General features: G+C 53.4%; 1 protein-coding gene across 2 annotated transcripts in view; it reads left to right on the forward strand.

Annotated features, from left to right (window-relative positions):
- The window catches only part of KDM6B (lysine demethylase 6B), a 54,559-nt gene that overhangs the window by 39,435 nt on the left and 936 nt on the right, over positions 1 to 14,188 (forward strand). For both annotated transcript variants that reach the window (XM_066628577.1, XM_066628578.1), the window contains exons 14-23: positions 979 to 1,084; positions 1,636 to 1,841; positions 2,034 to 2,098; positions 2,477 to 2,545; positions 5,190 to 5,338; positions 8,303 to 8,417; positions 8,546 to 8,733; positions 10,500 to 10,641; positions 10,880 to 11,006; positions 13,870 to 14,040. In XM_066628577.1, coding sequence (XP_066484674.1) covers positions 979 to 1,084; positions 1,636 to 1,841; positions 2,034 to 2,098; positions 2,477 to 2,545; positions 5,190 to 5,338; positions 8,303 to 8,417; positions 8,546 to 8,733; positions 10,500 to 10,641; positions 10,880 to 11,006; positions 13,870 to 14,040 — 1,338 coding nt within the window. The remainder of the gene's footprint in view (positions 1 to 978; positions 1,085 to 1,635; positions 1,842 to 2,033; positions 2,099 to 2,476; positions 2,546 to 5,189; positions 5,339 to 8,302; positions 8,418 to 8,545; positions 8,734 to 10,499; positions 10,642 to 10,879; positions 11,007 to 13,869; positions 14,041 to 14,188) is intronic.

Consider the following 14,188-nt stretch of genomic DNA (forward strand, 5'->3'; position numbering starts at 1 on the left):
TTTGGGAAAGCAGAGCTCTCTTCCTGCCTGCCTGGGCATCTTGTGGATGTTTTGGTGGCTTGGAGTGATTGGCTGTTTCCTGCAACTCCTTGTTTGGTTCCATCAGGAACCTCTCCTAGTGCTTCTGACTCAGAATTGCAACAAACACTGTGGTTTGGATTCCTCCTGGGGCATCAGTTCTAGAGGTCAGGTGCACTGTTGACTGCATCCAGTGTTGCTGGAGTGTCTTCTCTCCAACCAGCTGGGTTTGGTGTGCAAAAGGTTTCCTGCCTTGACTCTGCCTCTTTATCTGTCTGGAGTTCTACAAAGAAGAGAACGAAGCAAAGATTTTCTCCCGCTGCTTCTGGCCCACATGCTCTTTGCTTTTACATAACTGATCTGGCTATCATCAAGAAAGGAAAACTTTCACCTGCTGGATGGTTTGGGAGGTGGCATTGGCCAACATGGAACGGACCCCTTGATGGGATCCAAGGGGGTGTTGCTGTTTGAAACTGGGGAATGTGGAGCAGAACTGGAGAGCACTGGAGAAGCTGCACCCCCTGGTCTAAGCCCTTGTGGCCCTTGACCTCTAAAGTCCTGTTGTCCCCCATTTAACATCTAGATCAGGCCACTGGGGAGAAGTTGTCCAGGGTGTGGAGTCTGGTGCCACCAGTATGTGGATGACACCAGCTCCTTTTCTCCATTCCATCTGGGATTAGGGAGCTGGTGAAATATAATAATAATAATTAATAAATACATACAGATATTTATATATACCTTCCTTGGTCATCAGATTTCTCCTCAGACTTTAATCAAAGGCGGTTGTGGTCTTGATGGAGTGGGTTTGCTGGAGTGGCCTGATGGGCCAGAGGGTCCCCCAGAGGCTGGTTGCTATTCTCACTGGGGGGTATTTTTGACTCTCTGTAACATATCTCTTTGTTTTGGGTCGTGGGAGGGGACTGGTGCCCTGGCCTCTAATAGTCCTTCTATTTCCTTCAGTTGGAGAGCAAACGCGATGCTTTCTCTCCGGTGCTGCTGCAATTCTGCACTGACCCCAAAAACCCCATCACGGTCATCCGGGGCTTGGCAGGATCTCTCCGCCTCAGTGAGTATGCGGGGCGGGGCTGGGGGAAGGGGTTGGGAGGCGCCTCTTTGGGGGCTTCTGGGTTCCAGAGCAGCCGTATGGGAGGGCGTTTGAGGATAAGGCCTGAGTTTGTGTTGGGAGGGCAGCTGGTGGGCAGGAAGAGAGTCAAGGGAAGGATTTCTGCGGAGGGCAAGGCTGCTTGCTTAGTCCAAAACCTTGGAGAAATACGTGAGAAGAGCACGTACTTGGGTGGAAAGATTTTGCAAGAATCCTCCCCCCCCCCTTTTTTTTTTTTTTGGAAACATGTATGATTTGGGGAGAATTGTTGATAATGGGGGAATTTGAGGTTTTGAAAGCAGCTTTTTGCCTGGAGAGAGCTTGATTGAAGAAGTTTTGTTTCTGGGGATGGGTGGAGGACCTGGTATCTTGGTGTGAGGAGAAAGGATCTGTCGGAGACCCCTCTTCTGGGATTAGTGAGTACCAGTAGAGAGTTGTGTGTGCCCCCCAGCTCAGTGTGAGAGTCCAGGGACTCTCCACCACCTCTCACAACCCCTCTCTCCCCCCCCCCCCAGACTTGGGCCTGTTCAGCACAAAGACCTTGGTGGAGGCAAGTGGAGAGCACGCGGTGGAGGTCCGCACGCAGGTGCAACAGCCATCAGATGAAAACTGGGACCTCTTGGGGACCAAGCAGGTCTGGCCTTGCGAGAGCAGCCGGTCACACACCACCATCGCCAAGTACGCCCAGTACCAGGCGGCCTCCTTCCAGGAGTCTCTGCAGGTGAGGGGCTGGCCTGCTTTCTTCCCCTGCTCCAGCCGCTGACTGTCACAGTTCCCGGGGGTGGGACAAGGAGCTGTGCAGCAGCATTACTCAGAGGGGGGTTGATTAGGTCTGGGTGAAATGACTTTCTCTGTGGTGGGTGGTGGTGAAGGAATAAGCCCCCATTTTGACCATCTCTTTCTCTTGAGGCAGGAAGATAAAGACACTGATGAGGAGGAAACAGAGGAGCCCGACAGCACCACAGAGGCACCCCCAAGGTGGGCCTCCCCTTCCTGGCAAGCCGTGTCCTCTTGGTGTCGTGACTGCACTGGAGGGTGACTGGGGGGAGGGACCGGAGCTCATGCAAGAGCCCCTACTGTGCCCCCAGGAGGTGGGAAGAGAGAGACCCCTGCCTGGAACCCTGGAGAGACTCTGAGTCGGGGGGGGGCGGGGTGAGGCTGGGGCCTGACCCGGGGAAAGGCAACCTTTTCTGCTTGGGGGGGGGGATTGGCTGCTGGAGGGGCAGTCAGTAAATAATGGTTTCGTTAAGGCCTGGAAGAAACTGAGGCAGGAAGGGAGCGCTCTCTCGCTGTCTCTGTCTCTCTGTCCTGTTTCACCTTCCACTCATTGCACCTTCTTATTTCTGCTCCTTGTAGCAATCCTGACCAGAAAACACACCAGATCATCAAGTTTGGGACCAACATTGACCTCTCAGATGCCAAGCGGTAAGGATCGGTGGAGGGGGGTCATATGAATTGGGGACAGGCGTACAAGCTCACGTGCTTCTTCCACTTTGCCTCCGCATCTGCTTTGTCACGCTGCAGTGGGGGCATATGCAGTGGGGTAGCTAGAGGGGGTGCAAAGCACTAAGTTTTGCAGGGAGCCTCACCCCTAAGTGTGCAAGGGGACCCTCTCCTTCAGAGCCATTCTGGGCGGTGGGAGCAAAATGGAGTCATTCGCCACTGCATCTTGCAAAACCCCTTGTGTGTTGAGGGTCCAATAGAAAGGATAAGGAGAGTTGATGTAGTGGTTAGAGTTGGCTCTCTCTTAGCTGGGCCTACCTCATAAGGTTGTTGTGGCGGTAAGAGGAGGTGGAGGAGACACAGACCCTGCTCAGAGCTGCAGGAAGGATGAAAGAGATATATAAGTAGAGGTGTTTTTTTCCGGTGAGAAAGAGAATTACAGCCTAAGTCTTACTGAACACAATGGCCTTACTTCTGAGCAAAGTAATTAACACTGTTTTCAAAACCTCTCGCTATATAGGTGTGAAAAAATAAATACATTAAATACAAATATTATGTGTGTTTGTGAAATGGGAGTTGTCCCATCCTGCCTTTCCTATGTAAAGTTGCTCTAGTGCTGCCCCCTGTGGTTGTGTCTTGTCATTGCAGGCGCATGGGATGATGGTCTTGGATGTCAGGCCACTCTCTTCCTTCCTCCCCTTTCACCGCCTGGACTTTGTGCTTTAATATAGCTCTGTGCTGCCTCTTGTGGTCACAATTTGTCACTGCAAGCAGAGGTCCCACTATGAGTCTTGGCTGCCCCTCTGTCAGTAAGGGGAGGCTGCAATGAAGTGTTGGTTTTGTATTGCCTTCTTGCGGTCATGTGCTTCCACCCTGTGGTCACATTTGATCATTGCAAGGTAGTGAAATAGTAGGCTGTGCTGCCCCTGTGTGGGCTGGCCTTTTCACATAGCCTTTTTCCCTGCCATATTTTGCCATGGCAGATGCACTGCTCTTGGCTGCCACTTGGTGGCCCTACCTGGAACTGCATCACATTTTTCTCCATGCTGCCACTCTGTAGCGCGGTGATTTTCAACCTTTGTCATCTAATGGCACACTGAAAAGGTACTAATATTGTCAAGGCACACCATCAGTTTTTCACAATTGACAAGGCACACCATGCTGTTGGTGGGCACTCACATCCCCTAGTGGCCCTACTAATAAATGACCCTCCCCCAAACTCCCGCAGCACACCTGCATACTATTCATGGCACACCAGTGTGCCACGGTTGAAAAAGGCTGCTGTAGCCATTGAGCTGCCCCATAGTGATGCTGCTCTATAGTGCCCCCTGTGGTTGTGATATGTCATTGCAGGGGAATAAGATGATGCTTCTGTGCTGACCTCTAATAGATGTTGTGGCTCAGACCACTGGCCTGTTGCACTTGGTGTTGCCAACACTGATTGACATCAGCTGTCCAGAATTTTAGTCAGGACTCTTCCTGTGCTGTATCTAGAGATTCTGCCAGGGACTGACCCTGCTGGGACTTGCTTCATGCAAAGCAAGGTGGACTGAAGTCTCTCCCTCAAATATTGTTTCTAGAGCATATTTATTTATCTACTCACTCAGTTTCTCGACTCCTTCCTGCAAAGCAGAGCAGTTAACAAGAAGAATTAAAAATAACAATCATGATTGGGAGGGCACCAGAATGAGGTCTCTTGTTATCGGGTATGCTCCCTGGGGCATTTGGTGGGCCGCTGTGAGATACAGGAAGCTGGACTAGATGGGCCTATGGTCTGATCCAGTGGGGCTGTTGTTATGTTCTTAACTACAATTCCCAGGAAGCCTTGCAGGTCTCTTGTTATCTGGTGTGCTCCCTGGGGCATTTGGTGGGCCGCTGTGAGATACAGGAAGCTGGACTAGATGGGCCTATGGCCTGATCCAGTGGGGCTGTTCTTATGTTCTTAAACTACCATTCCCAGGAGGCCTTGCAGGTCTCTTGTTATCTGGTGTGCTCCCTGGGGCATTTGGTGGGCCGCTGTGAGATACAGGAAGCTGGACTAGATGGGCCTGTGGCCTGATCCAGTGGGGCTGTTCTTATGTTCTTATGATGAAACATTAGACCCATATCCATACCCTCTAAAAATGGAAGCAAGAAACAAGCTTAAGGATCAAGAATGAGTGAAGAGCAACCAAAAAGCCAGATAAGCTTTTAGTTTCTAAAAATGGCAAAAAAAAAAAAAAATGGGGCTGCACAAATCTCTCTGGCCAGGGAGTTCCACAGCAGCAGAAAGGCCCCACCTCTTACCTCTGCCAGCCAGCTCTCTGTCAGTGGCTGACCAGGGAGTAAGGCTTCCAGAGCAACTGTTTGCTACCTCCTAGTGATTCAAATTAGCAATTGTAGGGGAGGCTCCATTTTTTTGCTCTGTGCTCCCACACTGACTCGTGGCCACCTTGAAGACCCCGATATGTCTGCAAACGGGGCATAAATGTTTTCATTAAAATGCTCAAGGCCCATGGATTTTTCTGCTGCTGCTTCTAAGAGGATTATGACTCCATGCGGCTGCTGGAGGATGATGCAGATGTGCAAGGCGGATTGGTAGAGCTTTTAAAAAAAGTCGCATTCCTTTCTCAATGTGCGGTGACAGGTGGAAACCACAGTTGCAGGAGTTGCTGAAGCTTCCGGCTTTCATGCGGGTCACCTCGACAGGGAACATGCTGAGCCACGTGGGACACACCATCTTGGGCATGAACACAGTGCAGCTCTACATGAAGGTGCCTGGCAGCCGCACCCCCGGTAAGTCTGCAGTGGTCAGAGAAGGGGCTGACTAGAGGAGTGGACCTCAACGCTGAGGACAGGAGTGGCTCGGAGGTGGTCAGAGGCAGGACCCCAGGAGGGGGGGTGGCTGCAACGGTGGCCACAGACCAGCGGGCGGAGGCAAAGGAGAGGGGCCAGTCGTCACCTCACTGCAGTGGTTGCTTCAGGCAGTGGGAGTGGGGGGAGATATGGTGACTCTGCCACTGAGGCCAGAGGGGGTGCAGGGCACTGCCTCTCCCAAGCCTTGCTTCATGGATGGGAAACCCACCTAGGGACTCCTGTCATTACTGGCAGCGTTTTTTAAGCACGTGCAATGTGTGCACATGGGGAGAAAATCAATTTGTGTTCACAGATCCTGAACATGGCCAGTGGCACAGATGCGCCATTTGGCAGGGAAAGGACTGGGGAGGTGAGGAGGGAAAGTGCAGCAAGAGGAACTTAATGACTCGACTCGAAGGGAGCCAAAGTGGTGCTCAGGGGGACTCTTTCACTTACTGCAGCTAGAGGGGGGAGTCTGCACCTGGCCAGTCCCTCACATGGGTCCTGGCTGGGAGCCAGTGTCAGGAAGGGAAAGGGGGGAAGGAGGTTCTTCGGAGTGATCAAGGGGGCAGAGTGAGAGGGAGAGAAGCGACAAGGGAAGGTGACGTGTTTTCCAGAAAGATCTGGAGTTGAGGAAGAGAGAGTTTAGGGCAGGGGTGTCAAACATAAGGCCCGGGGGCCGGATGTGGCCCCCAGAAGCTTTTTATTCGGCCCTCAGGCTCTCAGCTGCTGAGCAGCGCTGGGGTGTTACTGCTGAAACAGCAGCCCATGTGAAAATTGGACTTTCTCACATCTTGAAATATGATCAAGATTTGCATATTTTCTCTTCTGTCATTTGCAGCTAATGAGAACAAAGTGCTGATTTCTGGCTATCAGCTGCTTAATGATGTCACTTTCTGGTTAATGGCGTCACTTCCGGCCCTCAGTAGGTGCCCTGAATGCTAACTTTGGCCCTCTGTATGAAATGAGTTTGACACCCCTAGTTTAGGGGGTAGGGAAGGAAGAGAAAGGGAGGCAAATCACGAGATGAGTAGGAAAGAGAAGGAGAAGGATTTCTGAACTTCATGCTCAGAATGTTGTGCTTGGAGGTCTCTCTGAGGCCTGAACTGTGTATAGGCAGGCCGTGAAACCACTTCACCCACTTGCAGTGGGGGAACTTGTCTCCCCTGATATATGAAGCCTCCTAGGCAACCTGGAGGGAGCCAACCCTGGGCTTCCCAGCACTTTGAGCAGTTAAGGGAGTTTGTTTGGGAAGGAGACCTTTGGCTGCCCTTCAGTCTCCATCAACACAGTATGAAAACAGAAGTTCACTCAGAAAGGCCACTCAGCACTTATGGGGGGGAGGGAGAACTAAGCGTGTTGTCCACTTGACCGACATGAGACGGGGAGGAAAGGTGTTGTGGCCACTGCCAAGGACCAGGGTGACTGTTTCATTTCTGCCAGGCTGGTATGCATTGCAGGGCAGGAGAGCCAAGAACAAGTGCCCAGATAGGAAGAGGGCTATGAAGGGCTATGCAGGCAGGCAGCAACCTTGATCCCAGAGAAGCAGGGCCTGGGAGACACCCTGCCTTACTGGAGAGAAGGGGTGCATTGACAGGCGACCCACAGAGGTTCTCTGCCCAGCCCACCTGGCCCGTTTTCACCACTAAGTCAGTGATCCTCAAACATTCCGCTGCTGTGACGCTCTTCCAGCATGGAGTTCAGCCTCTGGAAGTAGCAAACAGTGACATGTGACGCGATGAAGCCACTGCCACTTACCTCCAGGCTCAAGATGACGATGGGACCCTAAAAATAGTGGTCAGAGGCTAAGGGCAGGCAGGTGGGCTTTTTGTCCAGTGCAATGGTGCTCAAAGTGGTGGGTCGCGAACCGCCATAGGAACAAAAAAAGTGTCATTTCCGCTTGAGGGGGTGACCCAGTCTGCACCACAGACTGGCTGTGCCGCAGCAGTCACGGTGCTGCGGGCACCCAGAGGCTTGCCAGCCTACCTGAGGGGGTCTGCAAGCCATGGAGAGGGTCCGGGAGGCCCGCAGCCCCCTCTACGGATGTGCCCCAAGCTTCTTTTCGCTCCAATCTGAAGGTCATAGTGATAAACCAGAAGTCGCTCCGACCTTCAGATTGGAGCGAAATGAAGCTTGGGGGAGACCTGCAGAGGGGACTGTGGGCCTCCCGGACCCACTCCAAGGCTTGCAGGCCCCCTCAGGTAGACTGGCAAGCCTCTGGGTGCCCGCAGCGCCGCAATTGCTGCGGTATTGCTGGGGCACATCTCCCTCCAAGTCCCCGCCCCGCAGTCACTTGCAAGCGATTCTTAGAGTCCCAGCGAGTTTGAGAACTGCTGGTCCAGCACACGCAGAGCCCTGCCTGCCAAGCCAAGTCTCCTACTGTTGCTTGCAACTATGGGTTGGGTGCCTGGCACCAGGCGATGAGTGTCCGCAATGCCCTTGCGCCTACCAACCCCAGGAGCTGCATCCCACAGATTGGGGGGGCACTGCACTTAAGGCTGCAATCCTGCACACAGTTGCCTCAGATTAAGTGCCATTGAAGTCAGTGGCTTACTTCTGAGTAGACGTGCCTAGGATTGTGCTGTCTGTTTGTGAGGACAACAGTACTGGATGTAGTATTCTCCCTAAGCCCTTTTTAGATTGTGAGCCCTTTTGGGACTGGGAGCCATTAGTTATTTGATTTTTTTCTGTAAACCGCTTTGGGAACTTTTTGTTGAAAAGCGGTATATACGTACTGTTAATAATAAATACTGTTAATAATAAGCCTCAGTCCCACGTGGGTGGGCAGTTGCCCCACAGGAAACCTCTGGGGGCTGCTGTTGACCCAAAGAGGCCCCACCTCCCGTGACCGCTTCCCAGCGCCAATTTGGCACATCTCATGCGTGTGACTGTTGCCCCCTGCAGGCCACCAGGAGAACAACAACTTCTGCTCTGTGAATATCAACATTGGGCCAGGGGACTGTGAGTGGTTTGCTGTCCACGAGCACTATTGGCAAAGCATCAGCGCCTTCTGTGACAGGTGGGTGTGCGTGGAGGGGGTGGAGCTTCCTGGGCAAAGGTGCTCCTCGTAACACTGGCAGGAAAGAGAGGGTGAGGGAGGGAGCCTGTGCGCACTGGGCGTTTGTCTCAGCACGCGGCTTCTTGTAGGCACGGCGTGGACTACCTGACTGGCTCGTGGTGGCCCATCCTTGAAGACCTTTACCAGTCCAACATCCCCGTCTACCGCTTTGTCCAGCGCCCCGGAGACCTGGTGTGGATCAACGCAGGCACCGTGCACTGGGTACAGGCCACCGGCTGGTGCAACAACATCGCTTGGAATGTCGGCCCGCTCACAGGTAAGGGGACAAGTGGAGGGTCGGAGGCTCCACCAGTGCCCCACCCCCCCTGCACGGTACCAGCTGCTGACCCAACTGCATATTGTGGGAAACAGGAGCCTCGGACTGCAGTCCTAAACCCACATCTGGGCGTAAGCTCCACTGAACAAACTGCGCCTTGCTTCTGATTAAACAGTTAATGGCCTCTGCATGCTTCTTATACAACCAACTAATTTTGAAGGAAAAGGCTGGTTTTAGATGTCGCCTGTGGGGATGGCAGCAGGGAGAGACTTTTTCTCCTGTAGCACAGAGAGTGAAGGGCGAAGGTCTCCTCTAAAAGAGAATGGCTGCTGCTGCTCGCTGGTTTTAGAAGGCTACAAATAATGAATGTTTGTTTCAAAAGAATTGCTCAATCAAAAATGCTTTTTAATTGATCAGCATTACTGGTCACAAGTTGCAGTTGCATTAATTTTCCCCTGAAGTCCCGAGAGGCTAACAGTTATGGGACTGTGAAATAGCTGTTGCTAGTTTTCAATGCCCTGCAAGGGATTTAGTGGCCAAGCGGACATTTGAAAGTTCTTCTCTCGACTGGACCCAGCTGTCATTCAGCCGCACTGCCAATTCCATCCAGTTAGTTCTGTTTCTTCATTGTCTTTTTAAAGCTGCTTCTCCTCCACCAGGAGGGGTTCAAGGTAGCTTTTAGTCTAAAGTCAACACAACCACTAAAGCTGCCATCCTAGACACACTTCCCTAGGAGTAAGCCCCATTGTACACAGTGGGACTTGCTTCTGTAGACATGCACAGGATCGCGCAGTTAGAAACAAAAGTCAGCAAACCAGATAAAACACACACAGCCAGCAGGACCCCAAAGGCCTGGAAAAGAAGGTATGTGCCTTGTTCCTGCAAAAGGGTGCCAAGGCATTGTCCGCGCAGGTATCTTCTCACACCCATCCCCAAAGTTGGCAGCTCTCCTAACTAACAGTGTCACTACCTTGTCCAGTGGTTTGCCCTCATCTGTTCATTTGAGTTCAGAAAATCACCTGCCCTCCCCCAGCTGATGACGTCAGAGAGACAGTGCTGATTGAGTACCCTCAACAAATTGGAGGCCTTCCCCCAGCAGCTTCCCGTTGAGGTTAAAGAGCTCTGGAGAACAAAATTGAAGTCCATGGGTGCCCAAAGGGCAAAAGGGGCCGAGCAGGAGCCCCCACCCCCAGCACCACTTTCTGAGCCTACCCTGCAGAAAAGCAAAGCAAACTGAGCCCAACCCCCAAGACCTAGTGAGGTGTTCCAGAAAGAGACCTTGGCTGGTGAGGTCAACACCGCCAAGAGCCCAGCAGAACCAACAGGACCTCAGTCTCCCTGTGCAGCTCCTGGCATAGGTCACTGACTAGGGTGAGGAAGGCAGTCTCAGTCCCCAGTGCAGCTCTGCAGCCAGACTGAGAGAGGTCCATTTCATGCAGTGAGTTTGCTGCATGGTGGCTCTTGCTTCCTGTTCCACTACAAGTTAGACAGAAGGAAGAGTGACAAGGAAGCAGGACATCCCTGTGAGTTTTGGCAGAGCAGGGTCTGCACCAGCTCTTTGCAGAAGGCCCCTCTGGTTAGCCTCTGGGCAGCAGCAAAGGCAAGGAGAGCTTCTTGGGTGTTTGAACAAGCTTGTGTGGTGGGGAACAGGGCAGCCGCGAGGCACGGCAAAGAGGCCCAGGCCAGACGGTGCTGAACGTGGCCGTGCCCAGTTCTGTGTGTGTGGGAGCCCAGTCAGTCCCTCTGTCCTCGCCTCTTCCCTGCAGCTTACCAGTACCAGCTGGCGCTGGAGCGCTACGAGTGGAACGAGGTGAAGAACGTGAAGTCCATCGTCCCCATGATCCACGTCTCTTGGAACGTGGCCCGCACTGTCAAGATCAGCGACCCCGACCTGTACAAGATGATCAAGTGAGTCCCCTGCAGCAGAAGCCTTTTCTGCTTGGTGTTGGCTGCAGCCCACAACCCCTGGAGCTTCTTGGTGGGGAGAGGATAGCAGGAGCCACCAGGAGGAGAAACGAACGAGAGTGGGGGAGTGGGAGGGGCCCCGGCCTTCTCCAGGTGTGCTCCCTCTCTGGTGCGACTGCTTCAGGCTCCAGGCAGCTGCAGTGGCCTCAACGCTGACACCTCCTTTTCTCCCCCCCCCCAGGTACTGCCTGATGCAGTCCATCAAGCACTGCCAGGTCCAGCGCGAGAGCCTCGTGCGCTCTGGGAAGAAGATTGCCTACCAGGGCCGGGTGAAGGACGAGCCTGCCTATTACTGCAATGAGTGTGATGTAAGTGGCAGGGGCCTGTGTGCTGCGTCAGCTCCGGGCGGGGTGGGGGGAGCGCCCCCTCTCTCTTTCACAGGGGGTGGCTGGTCCTTCACAGGGTGCAGAGTGCCATGGGCAGCCCTGCACTGAAATAGGGCTGGCCCCAGAAGTCCAGTGTTCAGTATCCGGATCCACCCCCCGCTCCTTGGACTGTGTGGTGGCATTGGCCGTCCCCAGATGTCGCCGTGGTCACGGGGTCCTGTTTCTGGCAGATGCCTGTCGGACACTCTGGCACCCCAGGCTAGAAATGCCCGAGGTGCCAATTTCTCCCACTGGAAAGACTTGCCTTGGAGACAGGAGGGGGTCCCCAGTGGGCCCCAAAGTGTTGTTTGAGGTAGAGGTCCAGACCCAGGGAGGCACAGCCACGTGAACCCAGACTCGGTCTTCTTCTCCGTTCCCCCTTAAGCTCAGTCTCTCTCAGTGCCTTCCTTGGAACACACACACTCTTTCTCTCTCTCTCCTCCCTCTATCTCCCCCTCCCCCGCAAAATAAATAAATACATAAATAAATAAACTTGCGTCTTCTTCCCCCACTTGGAGCTAGGGCAAGCTCAGCGACTCACCCCCTGAGGCAACTTGCAAAACTGCCTCACCTGGTGCTCTGCGAGCCAGTCCATTTTGCTGGCCCCTTGCTTTTTTTGTGACTTTTTTTTTTAATAGAACAGAGGCAACTCTTCCTGCTGCCTTCCCAGAGCTTGCTGATGCAGGCCTCTTGCTTTTTTTTTTATTTTATTGGAAGCCAGCCACCCTACTTTTTTTTTTTTATTATTGGAAGCCACCCATGATGACAGCCCAACCTTCTAAAGGCAACTCTTCCCGCTGCCTCCCCAGGGATTGTGGACACAGACACCCCGCAGTTTTTTTCATTGGAAGCCAGCCATGATGCAGCGTACGGGCTGCTGGCTGCTTCCCTAAGTTGTATTATCATGGGTGTGTGTGCTCTGCTTAATCTCACTGACTCTGCTTGAGAAGAAGAGTGCGGCGCAGAAAGGCAAGGAACTTTTCCTTTTTACTTGTTGGGTCTTTGGGCTTTTTTTTTTACTTGTTGGGTCTGGTGAGGCTCTGCCTCCCCTGCTTCCCCTGACTGCACGTCCCTGGTTTGAGGCCTGCCTGGTCTTCAGAATCCCTCCTGCCCTGTCTCCAGCTTGGGGTTTTTGCGTTTCCTCCATTGCTTGACCGGGCTGAGAACTGGGGCTGTTAAGAGACTAGAAGTTTCAGAGAAGTGGGAATGAGCTGCAGTGGTTTCAAAAGCAGCTGAGAAGGAGAGGCCGCACATCCCGTGTTGTGTTGTGTGGAGCCAGACCAGTGCCGAGTCTCCAGGAAAGGCTCGCTCAGCACCCCATAGCTGAGCTGGACCACTGACAGTGTGAAAGGAGAGAAGAGGTTGAATGGGGGGAGGCAGAGCAGCAGCCCCCAAAGGGGCTTGGAGTAAAGGGCCTGAAATGGTTGGAGAGGACCAAGGACCCGAGTTCATACTTGGGCTCAGGAAGGAGGCCACGCCTGGCTGAGCACTTCCAGCATGGAAGCCAGTGCTAGACCTTCCTTCTCAGATCACATGGTCCCGAGGAACTCTGTCTGCAAGGGCCACAGGGTGCAGCCTCTGCACACCAAGGTTTGGGGGTCCCCTGGCAACTAGGGGCAAGCCAGGAAGTCTCAGATTTGCACCCCTCTGCCCTGCAAGCCTGAAAAGCCCCACTTGCCCAGAAGCAGAAGCTACAACACACTTGTTGTATCCAGCCAAGGTGGGGCTGAGGGGCTTCCCCCCTTTCCAATCTGGAAGCTTTGGATGGCTTCTTGTGAACATGACTTCCACTTCATGTGCGCCTTCGTGCTTCTGTGGTTTTCAAAAAGCTTGACACAGCATGAGGATCCTAGGAATGTCTGTTCATAAGCAGGTCCGCATTGTGTTCCTGGAAGCAGGAACTTACATATGAGTAGACATGCCTAGGATTGTGCTGGAAGACTCTTTTCACAAGTACTGTTTTCCAGTGAGAAAGCTCACCGTGTGGTGAGAAATTCCTGTAACTCTTTCTGCATTGCCCGGCTTCCCACCACCAGTTCATACACAGGAGTTTGCTTTGCCAACTTAGCAGCAGACCCACCCCTGGTGCTGGTGGTGTCCATTCTGGGGAGGTTTGACCTCCCCTTGGCTGAGCACCCCAAGTGGGAACATGAGGAATAACTGTAGCTGTCGCCCCCCACAACTGCAGTGCACGTCAGCACACTGGAAACCTGTGGAGACTTCTCACCTGGGTGAGAAAGTTCCCTGCTAGTTTGGTTTGTGTGTGCTGCAAATTGTGGGACTTCACACCAAGAAAACGATTCAAGGGGCAGGGTAAGGCTCGGGGTCTAGAGAGTTCTCTTAGGACGCCCAAGGAAGGACATGTGTTTTCAGTCTTGTAAATGGGAAAAAGTGCGGGAAAGGAGGTCTTTGCAGGAAGAGACCAGTGTCAGAGTTTAAATGTGCTAACTGGAGGGATGGGGGCATGTGGGGGCTGGAATCCAGGTGCTGTCTGCAAAGCTGGGAGGGCTATTGCTGGAGCAATTTAATGGGGGAGGGCTAAGGAAGAGTCAGGGCTCGGGTGCTTGGAAAGTGCCACCTTGGGGACTGTGGGGTGGCACTGAGCCTGTGCCTTCTGGAGGGAGGCAGTCGGGAAGGGACGGGGCCTTGTTTTCTTTTCACCCTGAGCCCTGCTGCCCCCGGATGTCAAGCTAGTCCCTGGTGTTCCTGCTTCCTGGCTTGCCTTTCCCCATGCTTTGTAATGCGTGGAGAGGGGCTGAAGCCTCCTTCCTCCAGGATGAGCCTCACTCCGTTTCTGCCCTTGCAGGTGGAGGTGTTCAACATCCTGTTCGTTACCAGCGAGAACGGCAGCAAGAACACGTATCTGGTCCACTGCGAGGCCTGTGCCCGGAAGCGGAGCGCGTCACTCCACGGCGTCGTGGTGTTGGAGCAGTACAAGACAGAGGAGCTGATCCACATCTACGACAGCTTCACCCTGGTGAGGGCAGAGTGGGGCTCACTAGAAAGCCTGGACGAGTCCCGCCGTCTGCCCCCCCCCCCCGGCCCTCCGCTTCTTGGCTGTTTTAGCTCTGTCCCACAGCTCTTCACGGTCTTGCCATTTCTTTTGGAATGGAGATTTCTGGTCT

The sequence above is a fragment of the Tiliqua scincoides genome, chromosome 5 (genome assembly GCF_035046505.1).
Source record: "Tiliqua scincoides isolate rTilSci1 chromosome 5, rTilSci1.hap2, whole genome shotgun sequence".
Lineage (NCBI taxonomy): Eukaryota > Metazoa > Chordata > Lepidosauria > Squamata > Scincidae > Tiliqua > Tiliqua scincoides.